This window comes from Ammodytes marinus (assembly GCF_949987685.1).
Source record: "Ammodytes marinus genome assembly, chromosome: 19".
Lineage (NCBI taxonomy): Eukaryota > Metazoa > Chordata > Actinopteri > Uranoscopiformes > Ammodytidae > Ammodytes > Ammodytes marinus.
Window position 1 is genome coordinate 1,096,775 of NC_137223.1, and position 17,660 is coordinate 1,114,434.

Consider the following 17,660-nt stretch of genomic DNA (forward strand, 5'->3'; position numbering starts at 1 on the left):
AACCCAGTGGTTCTCAACCGGTGGGACACTCTACCGGGGGGGCGCGAGGGGGATGGGGAAAAAAAAAAAAAATCTTAATTTTTTTTTTTTTTTGTAATTTAAATTTTTTTCCTGATATGTAGCCTAGTTCAGAGATGATATGTATTTTTTTTCTTTCTTAACTTTTTTTGATAGGTAGTTGCCAAGTTCATCACACAAACACTCCAATCCACTGATATGAGATCAGTTTGCAATTTTCAAGTACTGAATTAATGGTAGGACTGTGGCCACTAGAACTGGTCTCTGGTCAGCAAAGGTCTTGAAAACAGCATAAGTGTGCTTGTGACATGCGTGCCACCCATGCATGTGTATGGGCACGTGTCCCAGCAGATTTTTGAAATCTAAATAAAAAAATTTAAGTTTGTAGTTAGCAGTAACATGTTCTTAGGGCAGAATTTCATAAATAAAGGTTTATTTTTTTAGAAAGATATTTGGTCAAAAGCTAGTTGTCATCCGTCCCTCTGTCCAGTTGTTAGGCATCTGGCTGCTAGCAAGTTATGTTGTCTTGCTAATTTTACTATTCATCTGAACTGAAATAAATATTGACTTTTTCCTTTATTATCTCCGCCAGAATGCTTAGATTACATGTTAAAAACACAAAAAAATCTTCTGGGGGGGTATGCCCCCAGACCCCCCTTCAGGGGTTTAGTTTTCTGACAAACATTACAATGGATACTAACATGATTTGGGCATTTGGGATTATAAATAATCTTTGAATTGGTTGTACAGCATATCACATGCTATTCATTCAGGGGTGTGATGGCCACCCCACTCTAGCTCTGTGGCCCACCTTGGCCACCCCCAGTCAAAATTTCCTGGAATCGCCACTGAGACACACACAACTCCGCGTTCAGGCTGCACAGCACATTAATCGCAGGTAGAATTTTGAGCTAAATCTGGCCACTTTCCAAATCCAAGACTCAATAGTTGAAACATTCTCTGAACTGGGTTGTCAGACAGCAGTGTTTCCCATTGATCATAGACTTTGTTTTGTGAAGCTTTTTCATAACAGGTATACCTATTGTAGAATTTATTCTGTGTATGTTCTATTTAGGCTACTATTTTCTTCTCTTCTAAGGAGATTTAAAAAAAAAAAACATTTCCTCAGTGTCTCATTGATACAATCTCATAATTAGCTTTTAAAGTGCACCAGAATTTAACGTTAAAATATAAGAAATTTCCGGACCCCAACCCTAAACCCAATGTTCAACTCAAAGGTGCGCCACTGGCCTAGCCCTTGTGATAATAACAATAATAGATTATCTATCCATCCATCTATCTATCTATCTATCTATCTATTTTTTTTTTGTTCACTAACAAAAGCTGGGTTTAAAGCAAAATGAAAATGCTTGATACACATTGGCACACGTCTTGTTCCAACCTCTTGGTGTAGCGGGCCATGTCCCAGGCGATGTAGTCGATCCAGTTCTCCGGGGGCAGGAACTGATTGAGGTTGATGACTGCCGGGTACAGCTCTTCACTCAGGATCTTCTCGTGTTTCCTTTTCTCTCGTTTCTTTGGCGCAATAGAGAGAGAGAGAGAGAGAGAGAGAGAGAGAGAGAGAGAGAGAGAGAGACATACAGTGGGTACAGAAAGTATTCAGACCCCCTTAAATGTTTCACTCTTTGTAATTTGCAGCCATTTTCTAAAATCATTTAAGTTGATTTTTTTTCCTCATTAATGTACACACAGCACCCCATTTTGACACAGAAAAACACAGAATTGTAGACATTTTTGCAAATGTATTAAAGAACAAAAACTGAAATATCACATGGCCATAAGTATTGTTGCATTGTTGTGTGAAAGGTCTGATCATCCTTGAGATGGTTCTACACCTTTACTGGAGTCCAGCTGTGTCTGAATACCATGTGATATTTCAGTTTTTGTTATTTAATACATTTGCAAAATACTTTCCGTACTGTTGAGATAGGCAAGAATATTGCAACTTTTCATTGTACATATCTTGTTCTTAGGAGAATGTGAAATGTATATTTCTTGTTTTCGTAGGGAAAAGTATGATATCTTTAATAAGACAGGCAAGGTAACAAGTGACCTTTAATATTAAGGTAGAATCACTAAAAGTGTTGTATTCAAGTTTTTATCCTGAAATATATACATAATTGTGAATTCCTAAGGCCTCTCTGAAAAGGCATGCCTGGGCTTGTCCTGGGACAGGTCAGGGGTGAGAGAGACAAGGGGGGCAGTGGGTCCTTGAGCTGGACACACACACACCCTCATCTTCCCCCCACCCTCTCCCCTCCTAATACACACACCCACTCTCTCTGTCTGCAGACTATTTAAGGCCAGGGTTTTGAGCAAGAAGGTCTGCTGGTTTTTGGGGAAGTTTTGACTGTTCCACTTTTTTGTTCTTTTAGCATGGACGAAAGACTTAGAAGAAAAACTCGAAAGAAACACTCTGAATCTTTTTGAGTGCAAAATACTTAGAAAAATTGAGAGCAGTTATTTTTTCTTTTCAAGAAGGGGAAGAGGCTCGGAACCATTTCTTCCTTTTCTATTCTGAGAAGTTTGGTAAGGGACCATTTGGGTTATTGATAGGAACTAATTGATGAACCAGGTTGTAAAATAGCATCGAGTTGAGGTTTTAAAACTGTTGAACCAACTTTTCCTGATTGTTGCGTTGCAAAATCAACCTTGTCATAGCATTTGAAGATATTCAAATATATATGACATTGTTGAAAGCTCGGCCAACACCCAGACTGTGTAAAGTTGTGTAGACAGTGGAGCTTTGAAAAACCTGAAGATGAGAAAACTCCTGATCTCTTGTGGAACAACAAAATAGACTGTGAACACCAACTTTTCCTGATTGTTGCGTTGCAAAATCAACCTTGTCATAGCATTTGAAGATATTCAAATATATATGACATTGTTGAAAGCTCGGCCAACACCCAGACTGTGTAAAGTTGTGTAAACAGTGGACAAGCTTTGAAAATTGGAGAACTCATGAACTAAATTCAATGTGAACAAAAGACATACAACACATAAGTTAAGTCTTATACTTCTCTACATATATTAACCACATAAATGGGAGTGTAGGTACTTATTTTCTTTCCTTTCATTTTATTTTATCTTTTCTTTCTATATTGTGAACGTATAATCTTTTTATATTGGTTGAATAAAATTTCTTGAAAACGTTATAAATCTTTGGCCTAAGTTTTTAGTTTAGAGTTGGGAACAAGGACCTAATTAGGGTTTTTCTTTAAAGAGATCGCGGCGCCTCTGAGGTAAGCAATTCAAATCTACACTACGGCTACACTACTGATAACAAAGAATACACATCCCATAAACACACTCCTTGAATTAGGAGGGATTTGCATTTATCTATTGGCCTAGCTCATCCAGGTGTATGAACTTAGTGAGGACTTAACGGTAGTCTTTTGAAGCCAGGGGTAAATGTGAGGTATTCATCCACCAGAATAATTAAAAACCTATTATCTAATCTCCTCCTTTCTAAAAACTTATCTAGGATAAAGGTCTGAAATCTGGACTTAACCTAGGATAAAATTAGAAGTGACAATTGTAAGGGTCATTAGGGGATCAACACAGGGGGAGATCTGGAGATAGGCAGAGGTCAAAGGGTCACATGCTTTAAAACCAGAGCCTTTAAGGTAATATATGGTGTGAAGGTTTTTTGGTGAAAAGTAAAACCTTTTGGGAATTGTGTGAATTGACTTTTGGGCTTTTTTGCCATATAAAAGTGTAAGGGTCGATGAACACATAAACTTTATAGTGGAACAGGTTTATTCACAGAACAAATAGACTTGGCAGGCTATATTTACATGAAAACGTCCTGATATTAATTTAGGGGGGTTTTAATCTGGTGAAGGGAATACCGGCATAATCATTATGGCGCCCACTGTATATGAATGAAAACACGTGTGACTGGGTCCAAATCTCATTGTAAGCCGTTAATATGCAGTTATTATATAGACATCCAGCTGCTTAAAAGATGTGGACATGAGGACACCAGCACATATGGACAGATATTAATGTGACTGATGTTTGTTTGTCTCTTTGATGCATTCAGACCTTCTCCACAATGACCACAGAGAAGAATACAGCTGCTGCCAGGATCAATACACAGGATCAAAGCAAGAGTTTTACATACGTTTGTAATGGAAAGCAGACAGAACTGAGGAGAGGTGCTACAGATAGATGGGTGATATGATAATTGGTTGCGGCTCTGCGGGACATTGGAAATTGGATTGTATGCTACAAAAGAGTGGCGTTTAAAGGCTGAAATAGCTGTTGAATATTAAATCCTAATCTAGAAAAATAAATGCAAATGAGTTGTCCCAAATTCAAGTTCATTGGTGTACGGTTGAGGTGAATGTTTTTCCTTCATGTCATTCCAAATAGCAGTTGAGCTAGTTTGACACTTCTGTAAAACTGTAGAGCGTTCCATACGGTCTGGCATATACACACACACACACACACACACACACACACACACACACACAAACACACACACAAACACACACACACACACACACACACACACACACACACACACACACACACACAGACACACAGTGTAGGCACAGAAATACACCACACCTGCACATTCACTTCCAGATGTATTGTATTACATGTATTACATTAGAGTGTTGGAAAAGTGATTAACTGGACACGTGTGCTCTTCCTCTTCCTCTCTTTGTCTCTTAATGTAGCCTGACGACATGCACCAACCCATGACCAAACCATCATGCACCTATTCAGGAGTGGACACTGTCGACCCCTGTCACCACAATGGACAGATGTACTGTCATTTCCTCACGGTTACATTGTAGATTCTATCTTTTTTTTGGTCTCCCTGTATAGTGAGAGAGGTTTTACTGTATAAGCAGCCCCCCCCCCCCTCCCCACGCTCCCCTGCAGTCTGTAAAACTCACATGGCCGTGCCGTGTGCGGACGGCCGAGGTCTGCTATTGGTCCCTCGCCTCGTGGCCCCCCTTGGGAGTGACAACGTGAGCTTAAAACCCCAAAGCTACAGAGGCTGTAGTATAGCTGTGTGCCAAAGTGTTTCTCTGGCCGTGTGTGAAATTAATGTGAATGAGAAAGAGCGCTGGCTCAAAAGAGACAATGTCTAACAGCGCTGCTCAAATGGATGGGAATAAATAATTAAATGAGTATACAGAAATCATCATTAGAATATATAAGGATTTAATGATCTTAAATGTTCTAATCATGTTCAATTATTCAAGAGCAGTTCATGGATTTCACAGCAACACAATGGCACAACGTGGTAAAGCAACGTGCCAGTGCAGAGACGACTCCCCCTTCCATCATTTAGAGTCTGTGATTGCCTTGAAATAGTGTAATCAATTGACTGGCTTAGAAATCAGTGTAATGTGTGGAGCTTACGTGTTTGAAGGTGTGTGACCCCTAGTCATTTACAAGGATTTAGTAGAGAGCATGCATTGAAAATGAAATTGAAAATGAAATTCATTTTATTTTGTGTTGTCAGTTTTATCATGATTAAGTTTATTCAAGAAAGTCGATGTAAAATAAGTTCATTATATGTGTGATGCACGTATGTTAGGATGGTTGTTCCAATATAGAACTTTTTTGATTGGTGACTTTATTGAAAAGGCGTGGGCTAAGAGGAATATGTCTCTTTATATTTAATGTGTTTATTCGGTGCTGGGTGAATTGTATTGTATAGTGCAGGGGTTTTCAAAGTGTGAGAGAGTGAGCCCCCCCTCAGAGAACAAATTTCAGATGAGCCCCCCCCCCCAAAAAAAAAATAATCTTAATCCCTGTGTGTTTCGAAATATCTTTTAATTATTTTACACATTTTAAACATATTTTTGAAACAATTTAAACATCTTTGTGCGTTTTTAAACTATTCTTCAAAAACATTTTAACATCTTTATCTAAGTATGTTTTTGTTTTTATTTTTTAAAATACATTTGAACATCTTAATCCAGTGGTTTAATCCTGCTTCCTTTAAACATGGATAGTAGTGACTGAGTGTGCAGCGGAGTGAGAAAGATAGGCAGACAGACTTGCCCAAATATTTGATTATTGTTAAATGACTTTCACAGACCCCTAGTGCCTCCAATGTCCAGCTGGGTGAAAATAGTAGCCATCCGAGGTCCCGACCCTCGTAGTGGGGTCCGGGGGTATGCCCCCCCGGGAGATTTTTTTTTACCTTTTTAAAGTGAAATGCATGAATCTGGTGCACTTTGAGAGGAAGATTAAGAGGCTAAATATGAGGAATTTTGTGTGAACAAATAATTTGAAGACAATAATTTGATGAATTAGAAGCTATTGAAGAAACACACATGAATTTTCCATAAAAATATTAATTTGAAATAAAATATTATGCAGGGTCCTCTGGGTTGGGCAGATGATCTAATTCAATTATTAGGCTAACTATCTAGACCAAAACATTGTATTTCTTTTTTTGTATGATAACTTACATTTGCTTAATATGATGTTAATATCAAAAACACAAACTCAAAAAAAAAAATTCACATATTCATCCGCGCCCTCCCTGCCATAACTCCCACAGTTTGAAAACCACTGGTATAGTGTATTTTGGTTGTGTATGTACTACACACTTTGTGTAGTTATATCGGTGTCCTGTAATCCTGTGTGGGATGGGCCACTTGTGTGGCATGACACGGAAATAAATAAAAAACATCATCATCAACATCATTGTGTTTTTTTGAAGCAATGTAGAGGGAGATCAATAATCAAGTTGCCATTGCCATTGAAAATGCTAGTAATCAGCAGCCAGGTGACCACCTTATTCCAGTCTCCACAGCAACAACTAACCCCAGGTAACAACGCAGTGCTCTGGGATTTACAAAATCACAGCCTGTGATAATAGATGACAACCTTTTAAGTGATTTCACAACTTGGGCTATTTTTTTATCCAAAAACACTTTTTTCAGATTTTCAGATCGTAGTAGTTGTTACATAATGCTTGCACTAAGTAGCCAGATCTCTAAAATAAAGAGTGTGTGTGTGTGTGCTTGCGTGCGTGCTTGCGTGCGTGCGTGCGTGTGTGCATGCGTGAGTGCACGTGAAACATTACCTTGACTAGGTTGAGGATAATGATAGGAGAGCCAAACCGCTGCAGCATCTGGTCAAAATGGAGCGCAGCTACATGGGCGTATGGGTCAGCTTGATCCACTGTAGGGAGAAGTCAAACAGATTGTTAGAATTCCACGTTATCGAGTAGTTTTAATAAAAAACAGTCGATACAGTGTCTTAGGCCGATGCCTCAGGTCTGGATGTTTTGAAACCAGTGGTTAAGGTCAGATTGATGGCTTGTGTATGTGTTTATAACACAACAAATGTAGCACCATGAGGTGAATGAAAATGTATTTTACACACCAGAAATAGAGAGTAAAAGACGTTAGGTGAGGTAACTTTTAATAGGCTAGTCTGGTTCATGGGGCCACACACACCTTCTAAATTAAAAAGTGTTCCTCTATTTGCAACTACACCCCCCCCCCCCCCCACACAATTCTAAATTAAAAAGTGTTCCTCTATTTGCAACTACACCCCCCCCCCCCTTCCCCCCCACACACACACACACACACATAAAGGTCACATATTATGCTAAATGCACTTTTTAAATGTGTTCTAACATTTCCATGGGTCCACTGTGTGCCTAGAGACTGCCAAAATATAAAAAAAAATAACAATCTCTCCTTTTCTCACTCTCCCCCTTTCTGAAACCCCCACCCCTCCCCCCCAATATACTCCAGTCAGAATTCTCCTAATTTCTGACCTCACAAACTGGAAAGCCAGAAGCTTCCACTGTGCAGCCCACACCCCTATTTCTTATTGGTCCACGGCCCTGACAGACAGAGGGCGAGGCGTATCTGGCTTCGCTTCCGGACAGGGGGTGGGGGGTGCTCAAAGATTGTATATTTACGCGCGTAGATGCGTTACACGCGCTATAGCAACACTTTAGGCGCGTCAGCCGCGTATGAGCCGCGTATATACGCGCCTACGCATCTACGCGTGGAGTTCAAAATTTTTTACTTTTTACGCTCCTACGCGTGACACTTAGCCGCATTGGCCAATCAGCGTTGAGCTTGACCCGACCTCACATACATTGGCACGGTCGGAGAACAGTGTACACAGAGGCTGAGAAATAGCCGATAAACCAAGTTAGCAGCGGATAGCATTAGTTAACTCACCCGGTTGTGTGCGGGCGGCTAGCGCCTCATATTATGAACCCAAACATGATGGCTATGTCCGGGGAACTTTCACGACAAGTACAGCGAAGCACCAGTGTTTATCTACGCCAGCCACGGTCCCCTGTCACAGCCAGGTAGGGTAATGTTGGCTACTTGCCTTTATTTTGTGCCGCCGTGCACCGATGCTGCTGTAACTGTGTTTGTAGCTGCCTTGCCGTTTGTATGAATTTCCGAGCGGCGTGAATATACAATGCTGTTTTAATGCTAGGCTATTTGTGCTGTTCAGTTGCTGTTTATTTGTCTTTTGGCACAGTTGTTGGCCGTGTTGTTGTTGTTTTTGTGTGGACATGCACGCTGTTGTGTCGGGTCGGGTCTGATCGCAGCCATGGTTGATTAGGGGAAATAAATTATCGGGAGGGCGACTAGGCACGTTACGGGCGTATAACCATTTTTGACACAAAATGATCAAGCAACATTTTAGCCGAGTTATGCTGGTAAAGCTTACACGCGTAACGCGTGTAGTGTGGCCGCACCTTTAGGCTAATGAGCTAAGCTAAGGAGGAATCCACCAATTCATTCAATTCTGTGCCCTGAAACCCCACACGGCTAGCCTGGCTCCGCCCGCCCGCCCACCTACCTACTTCCGCCCAAATTTCATTTTCCCTTCAGTAGTCAGTATGGGTGGGAATCTCTTGGCACCTCACAATTCGATTCTGATTTATAGGTCAACAATTCGATTCAAAATCGATTCTCAATGCATCCCGACGCAATTATTTCTTTACGTACATACCCATGTGTGATTTTCAAAAATATATTTATATACACATCTGAGTTTGCTACTCAGAGTTTGCTAATCACTTCCTACTTTTGTGATGATCATTAAATACAATCAACAGATGAATTACCTTCTCTAATTAGAGAAAAAGCTTTTCTTGTCACAAATATGACTTTCTATGAACAGTGCAATAATCAATGCAGCTTGCATTTCAACACAATATGGAAGTATGTGAAAACTAAACCAATTCAGTTTAATTTTCTTTCTACTCTTGTGAATCATGTTTCTATAGGATTTCTATTCTATTATTTTCTATGTCATTTCAACACATTGTGCAAAAAGTATGGCTTGGAATTCAGCTCTCATACAAAAACGTAAACCGACACAAAGCCAGTGCAGGTCATATGGGTTTGCTGCTCTCTGCCCTTTTGTCGCCACTTTTAACAACTCGCACTTGTGTGGTGTGCATGCGCAGTGGCGCAGGAAATACTATTAAATACTAGTAAAAAAAATAATAAAAAAAAATAAATAAAAATCGATTATTAACTTTTATGAATCGATTCGGAATCGTTCGAGAGAGAATCACGATGCATCAGAGAATTTATTATTTTTCCCACCCCTAGTAGTCAGTCTGGGAATGGGGCGTATTAGTGGGATTTTGCTTGAACAAATTTTTGAGTGTCCAATCAGCGAACAGAGGAAGTGGCTGAGAACGATGACGTCGAAGTCGCGCTCCAGTTTCAGTTGAATGCTGCGTTCCTTTATACTCGGAAATTTCCGACTTGGTAGTTCCGAGTTCCGACCTGTCTGTGTTCCAGTGCATCTGCTCGGGAAAAAATGGACGGCTTCAACCTTTCTCATCCAAATAACTAAACGTTAGGCTCTAGCAAGTTACCGTTGCCAGGTACCAGTAGATCCATAGACTACAATATGTAGTGAAGTCGGAAATTTCCGAGTTCCCTGGATGAAGCCGACCAAGTGAGTGAACGTTTGCCAATTACAGCAATTCCAGACCATCTGTATACGATGGTCTGGTTGGACCAGGCTACCACACGGCCCAAAACTACTCAAATGTCACATTGCAATTTTCGATTTTGTTGAATGCTTGAAAATTTGCGTTTTAATAAAAAGCTGAAAATAATCAAATATGGGTAAATACTTTGTTGAGTATTTAATTATTTATATTAAATATTTATTAATTGAATTTACAGAAAACATGCTATATCGTCAAATGTATTGTTATCGGGATAAGACATTTCGGTAACACTTTATTTGAAGGTGTATTCATAAGACTGTCATAAGACTGTCGTAAGACTGTCATTAGACTGTCATGACACTTCTCATGAACATTATGAATGGTTATGACTGTTGTCATAAAGTGTCATTCGGTCAATTATGTCACGTTTAATGCAACATTGAAATTGTCTAATATCTTTGTTATGACAACCTGACATAAGCTGAGGCAAAATAACTTGTCGGTGTCTTTGTTATGACAACCTGACATAAGCTAAGACAAAATAACTTGTCCATGTCTTCGTCATGACAACCTGACATAAGCTAAGACAAAATATCTTATTGATGTCTTGGTTATGTCGACTTGACATTAACCAATAACATGACCTGTCATAAACATGTCATAGTAGGCTTAATTATCAAATGTAAATGAACTATTTCCATTTATGTGGTAAGATTATATTAAACTGTCATTTGCGGAACATTTTGACATTGACTGTCATGAGACCTTCATTATACTGTCATGAATGATTCTGTTGGCCTCAAGTAAAGTGAAACCATTTGGACATTTCATTAACATGTCATGAAGCGTTATTACACTGTCTAATACCTTTATAACAGGCTCATGAATGATTCTGTTGGCCTCAAGTAAAGTGAAACCATTTGGACATTTCATTAACATGTCATTAAGTGTTATTACACTGTCTAATTTTGACATTTACTGTCATGAGACCTTTATTATACTGTCATGAATTATTCCCTTTACCTCAACGTAAAACAATTTGGACTTTTCAGTAAATGTTATTACACTTAATTTTTTATTTTTTCTAAACCTTTATTTATACAGGTATATCCCATTGAGTCCAAAGACTCTTTTGCAAGGGAGACCTGTTCCCATTTACACGTTACCATTCACACACACATTCATACACCGATAGCAGGCTAACTATCAACATTCACACGAGGCAAGGTGGGTGAAGTGTCTTGCCCAAGGACACAACAACTATGAGACTGGTGGCAGGGCGGGGATCGAACCTCCAACCCTTTGATCATCGGCCGACCCGCTCTACCAACTGAGCCACAGTCGCCCCACATTTACACACACACAACAGTGTTAACTGCAGTAGTAGCCCCTATAGATGTAACATGAAGCATGTCAGTATTACATGTGGAAAATACCTTAACAAAAGCAATATAAGTCAAGACACTATACAAAAAATATACATACACTTAAAACAGAAATAAGAACTACTTTAAAATCAAATGCACTTTCCAGTCCTTAAATGAACAATCCAAAGAATAAAACAGTGGCTTTAAAATAAATAATATATGTTATAATGGCTGCTAAAAATCACCAGGAAGAGCAGCTTCACCCTCGTAATGTAGTCCCGACTGCCTTACACCCATGGTCCTCTGGGGTCATTTTGACCCCAAACGGTTTGGTGTCTTTTTAAAGCCTTATACCCAGGGGGCAAAACCCTCTTTTTTTGGAAAACAGACATGGGCTGGTTGTTCACCAGAAATGATATCTAGGACCTTCAAGCATCACAACCTGGGTGGACAACCTGGTCAACTACCTGCTGGAAAGCTACAGGGGGCAGAAATAGAAAATCGGAATGGTTTTATGCGAGGGTAAAACTTAGATAGATATAGATATCATCACAAAACTTTGCCAGTTGATTAATGGCATTAAAACAATGATTTTTTGTATTGAAGTTTTTTTCAAAAATGTTTGAATATAGGCCTATATGCAAATTTGGCATATTTCACAAATTATCCACAAATGTACACATCTTTAAAAACCAAAAATCTAGATATTGGCTAAAGCCAGAGTTAAAATCTTTATTGCATTTTGACATTATATAAGTGTGTTAAGTTTCTACATAACAAACTTCCTCTGTGAGAAATGGTGTGATAATTCTGGTTTGATAGTGGCTAGATTGACATGATTTGATAGTTTTTTTCACTACTCTGACCCAAAAATCTCAACTTCTAAATCACTTACATCAACTAAACTTTCCATAATCCTTCTTAGCACTATTCTGAATGTTATTAAAGAAGGTTTTTTTTTACACAGCCTTTTTTTATTTTATAAATCAAAAAATACTATGTAGTTTAGTTGATGTTTAGTTGTGATTTAGAAGTTGATCAAATCACGTTTATTTATACACTATCAAACCAGAATTGTCACACCATTTCTCACAGAGGAAGTTTGTTATGTAGAAACTTAAAGCAGTTCGGATGGATGTGAGTTTGAGCATTTCAGCACAATCATAATATCCCGCCTTCCTCCAATGCAGCCCCACCCCCTCATTCCTATCCCCGTTTTTTTTGTTTTGTTTTTGAAGAAACTTAATTTAGGCTACACAAGCAGACTTACTTGCTTAATACTGTCTCCGTGCACAAAGTGAGTTATATTGTGGCTGAAGAAACTGGTGGCTGTAGTAGGCTACCGGTACCGCGCTGATCTGCTTGTATCACTGGTTTCACTTCAGATATGTCTGCCAGAACACCACTTATGCTTATAATGACACTAGGAGAGGAGGAGTAGGGTTTTATCCGCTCTTTATTTTCCTTCTTTCACAGGCACAGCCGCATATAGATCGCGGAAAAAGAACAAAGGCTTAAACTCCGCTCGTGAGGAGACGTTTGAACAGCTGTTGCGACTCGCGAATCGCAGCCGCTAATAACATGCACAAACTATAACTTATAACAGCGATCGGGACTACATGTACATACTCACACACGGGTGATTCACATTTACACTCAGATAAACACGAATGATGGCTTACTGTGGCAACTTGCTCACACACATCTCACCGAGGGAGAAGCGAAAGGAAACTTACTGAACTGGCTCTCTGGCCGACTGACGTCACGGCCCAACACTAAACAAAACACAGCTTAACACACTGTAAGAAATAACAAGAAATAACAACACTGTAACCTTTTCTACAATGGTCGCTACTCGCTAGGCTACTGTCTGCCGTGGAATCAAAACAAACCCTTTCGTTGAGGACGCGCGTGCACGAATGCGCGGTACACAAGCAGACGGCAAACAGACAGGTCTGTCGGCCAATTAAATCGTTCGGTCCGAACGATTTGATTGGTTGTAGTTTTCACCTAATATTATGAGACTGAAATAATTGTTTCTTTTTATTCCTGGTGGGTCTACCATGCATTTTAGAGTGTAAAAACCTTATTTATACCATTTTAAAGTCATTTAAAATAAGTGTAAAAACTCTACAAAGGTAAGAATAGCTTTAAAACACTTATATAAAGCCAAAATGCAATAAAGATTTCAACTCTTGCTTTAGCCAATATCTAGATTTTTGGTTTTTAAAGACATGCAAATGTGTGCATAATTTGTGAAATATGCTACATTTGCATATATATTCAAACCTTTTGGAAAAAAACTTCAATACAAAAAATCATTGTTTTACTGCCAGTAATCAACTGGCAAAGTTTCATGATGATATCTATAAGTTAAAAAAATTCAATTTTACCCTCGCATTTAACCATGGTTCTGATTTTCTATTTCGGACCCCTGTAGCTTTCCAGCAGGTAGTTGACCAGGTTGTCCACCAAGGTTGTGATCCTTGAAAGTCCTTGATATCATTTCTGGTGAACAACCTTTTACAGCCCATGTCCAAAAAATCACTTTGCCCCCTAGGTATTAAGCATAAATTGTCAATTAATTTTGTGTTACACCTTTAGTCTAAATTCAGTCCAACCCATTATCACAAATATTTCCCTTAGTTTTTGAATTCCAGGCCAACGGACCTTGTTTACGTAAAAATTAAAAATCTTCGATTTAAAATTAAATACAAAAAAATAAATAAATACTTAACATGATTTTGACTATATGACTTATTAGAGATTTGATTATGTCAAAGTTTAGTGAAGAAACAGTTTTTTAATCACGTACATTTTTTTAATAGGAGCAAATACAAACACCCTTGATCCTCTGGGGTCAAAATGACCCCGCCCGGTTTGGCTGTTTTTCTAAGCCTATAAAGTATAAAATATCAATTAATTTTGTGTTACACCTTTAGTCTGACTTGAGTCCAACCCATTACCACAAATATTTCCCTTAGTTTTTGAATTTAGGGCCAACAGACCTTAAGCATCTAAGGTAAAGCCTGCTGCCTACTGTTCATGCTGCCTGTCTCAGACTGATTTGAAATGGTGCAGAGCCTGCAAGAAACGATCTGTTCTGTTTATGTGTTTTGTTTTCCTAACCATTGCTTGACCCCACACATCAAAGGCACAGGTTTGTGTCTGTATGTGTGTCTGTGTGTGTGTGTTTTTGGGGGGGGAGTGCTCATGTGTGCGTGTGTGTGCGCGCTCATGTGTGTGTGTGTGTGTGTGTGTGTGTGTGTGTGTGTGTGTGTGTGTGTGTGTGTGTGTGTGTGTGTGTGTGTGTGTGTGTGTGTGTGTGTGTGCGTGTGTGGCATTGTGTGTGGGTACCGTTAGAAGAAAGGGTGGCGGGGGGGTATTTCCACTGTTATAAGCAGTATAGTGTGACATTTTGCCCCATTGCACCATTGTGTGCTGCGGGGTCATTTTGACCCCAGAGCACAACAGGTGTTATTAAATTAAATAAAAACCCCATAATTTGATCAAAACACTTAAAATTTAAATTAATCATCAAAAGCATAGTATTGAACAACCCCTATAATTTTCAGACCATTTGTTGAATGAAAAACATATTTTCACGCAAAAAGAAATTTCTTGTGGGGTCAAATTGACCCCAGTACAATAGGAGGGTTAAACACAAAAGGAGGGCAAATGGCACTCAGCTTTCAAACGCTGTGGGCCTGTTAGCTTCAGCATATAACTAGTGCAAACTTGTAAGTGAATACGGTGCTTAAACAGGCAGATTGCAGATCAGCAAATCATAGAGCTATTAGGACACACAATAATAACAGAAATATGTCAGGTTGTCATTACAAAGACATGGACAAGTTATTTTGTCTCAGCTTATGTCAGGTTGTCATAACAAAGATATCTCAGGCAATGTTAATGTTGCATTAAACGTGACATAATTGACCAAATGACACTTTATGACAACAGTCATAACCATTCATAATGTTCATGACAGGTGTCATGACAGTCTTATGACAGTCTTATGAATACACCTTCAAATAAAGTGTTAACTACATTTTTATATCGGGATATGAGATTATGGTCATACCGCCCAGCCCTAACGATGATGATGAGGAAGAGTCACCCATGTATGTCATCTCCTTCACAAATAAGACATTTGCCCACGTCAGGTCTGTCACCTGGACATTATATACAAAATAGTTATGTGACACAACGAGTCTGGATGGTCATGGGCGATGCATTGTGTGTCAACTGAACTCTGATTGCACAGACACTGAGCTATTTGAACCTAGTTCCTGGCCTAGATTTGTCTATCAGTCGTCATTCTATGCAGCCCATTATCCAATAAATATTACAACTGCATTGAATGTAAGTGTTCCCGAGTTGGTTCCAGACTAAACAAGATCGGTCAAACTGATACTACAATTAGTCATCCTTTTTCTATTTAGTAGCAGCCTTCGAGAGAGTATCTTATTGTAAGGTTGATTGACCGGGGCACGAAAAAAAAGGAAAAAAAGAAAATAATCTACACTGGAGGCTGTATTTCACAAGCTACTAGCAAACAATGGCTGTGTTCGAAACACCACATGTATACTACATACTGTCTACTTAAAGCCACTACGAGTAAGTCGGCACGTTGGCGACACCTTTGAACAAAAGCGGTAGTATTATTACGACGCCAGCTGTCGTGAAGCTGTTTTCTAGCTTGTGCAGGGCGTTCAGATTCAAATAATCAGGAAGCAATATGGTGCGTGTCCGTGTGTTGAAAGCAAAGTGTGAGGGCACCGGACTCTTTTCGGCTCCGTGAGTCTATGGGTGACACAGCATCAACTAATGCCAGTAAGTGCTAAACACACCTGATTGCAATGAGTTGATGCATTGTCACCTCTCACGGAGCTGAACGAGTCCGTGTCCCCACACAAAGCGAATGAACGAGAGATGGCAGTTAGTTAGAATGGATCACGATGAGGTAATGTGTTTATGTTGTAAATAATGACTATTTCAGATGAATAATGGTCATCTGATGATGCTGGTGAGGCAAAGTAAACTTTGTTTTAGTAGGCTACCGCTCATTCATTTAGGAGTAAACACTGCAGTCTACGTTCGCTGCGTGAAATTGTGTATACGTTGCTTGGCAACGCCCTCCCGCCCGACTATCACTCTCCCTTTTCGCTTTTCTTCATTGCATTTTATTTTTTTTCTGTGATGGTTCAGCCCCGTTATCAGTCATTATGACGACAAACAACTGTCTCAAACAAGGCTCCCGCTCCCCTTCCCTCACCTGGAGGGATAGGCTTCTCAAATCGCGTAACTGCGCCACACTGAAATCTGTGACCAATACGGATATGTGACCATAGAGCATGCACGCGTGAACCGAAAATCGGACTGGGTGTACGACCAGATCAAATGCAGTAATAAAAACTATATAAAAACGTCTTTCTTTGCACTGATGGTCTCGTTTGCTGTTAAAGGTAATTTATGATTATGAGAGGAAACATGAGGCTGTTTAAAAGATATTTAAAAGTTACTCGTTGCCGCTTTAACGATCGATTGTGTATGCAGGGTTCGTCGGACCTTTACACTGAAGTACACAGAAGCAATAAAGAATAAAAAAAAACGTCTGTGTCGTTTGAAAAGACGCAATCTATTGTGAGGCAATTGAGTAGGACAAGTAAACCATCGATCCACACACATAATCTTCACGGAAGTAAGTACTTGATATAATAAAACCACCCATGCACCAAGATAGGGTTAATGAACTTTAACCGCTCGATGCCACCCACCATTAAAAATAAGAGGAAGAGGAACAGCCAATCATGTCACAGGTTTAGAGGTAGCCTTGGCTGACGTATACTGTAGTTGTTGGCTTGAAATAAAAATAACAACGAAATAAGCAACAGTGACACAGAAGAAAAAAGCAGCACCCATGACCAGCTCAAAGCAGGATGAAGACAATATACAGTATCTCACAAAAGTGAGTACACCCCTCACATTTCTTCAAATATTTCATTATATCTCTTAACACTATAGAAATGACACTTTGATACAATGTGAAGTAGTCAGTGTGCAGCTTGTATACAAGTGTTAATTTACTGTTCCCTCAAATTAACTCGAAACACAGCCATTAATGTCTAAAGTGCTGGCAATAAAAGTGAGTACACCCTTAAGTGAAAATGTCCAAATTGCACCCAAAGTGTCAATATTTTGTGTGGCCACCATTCTTTTCCAACAATGCCTTAACCCTCTTGGGCATGGAGCTCACCAGAGCTTCACAAGTTGCCACTGGAATCTTCTTCCACTCATTCATGATGACATAAAGGAGCTGG

At 39.4% G+C, this 17,660-nt stretch overlaps 1 protein-coding gene across 1 annotated transcript in view; it reads right to left on the minus strand.

Annotated features, from left to right (window-relative positions):
* fig4a (FIG4 phosphoinositide 5-phosphatase a) overlaps nt 1–17,660 on the minus strand; it is a 68,940-nt gene that overhangs the window by 27,708 nt on the left and 23,572 nt on the right. Inside the window, exons 11-12 of the mRNA XM_080047603.1 lie at nt 7,103–7,200; nt 1,421–1,554 (exon numbers count right to left, since the gene is read on the minus strand). Coding sequence (XP_079903729.1) covers nt 1,421–1,554; nt 7,103–7,200 — 232 coding nt within the window. The remainder of the gene's footprint in view (nt 1–1,420; nt 1,555–7,102; nt 7,201–17,660) is intronic.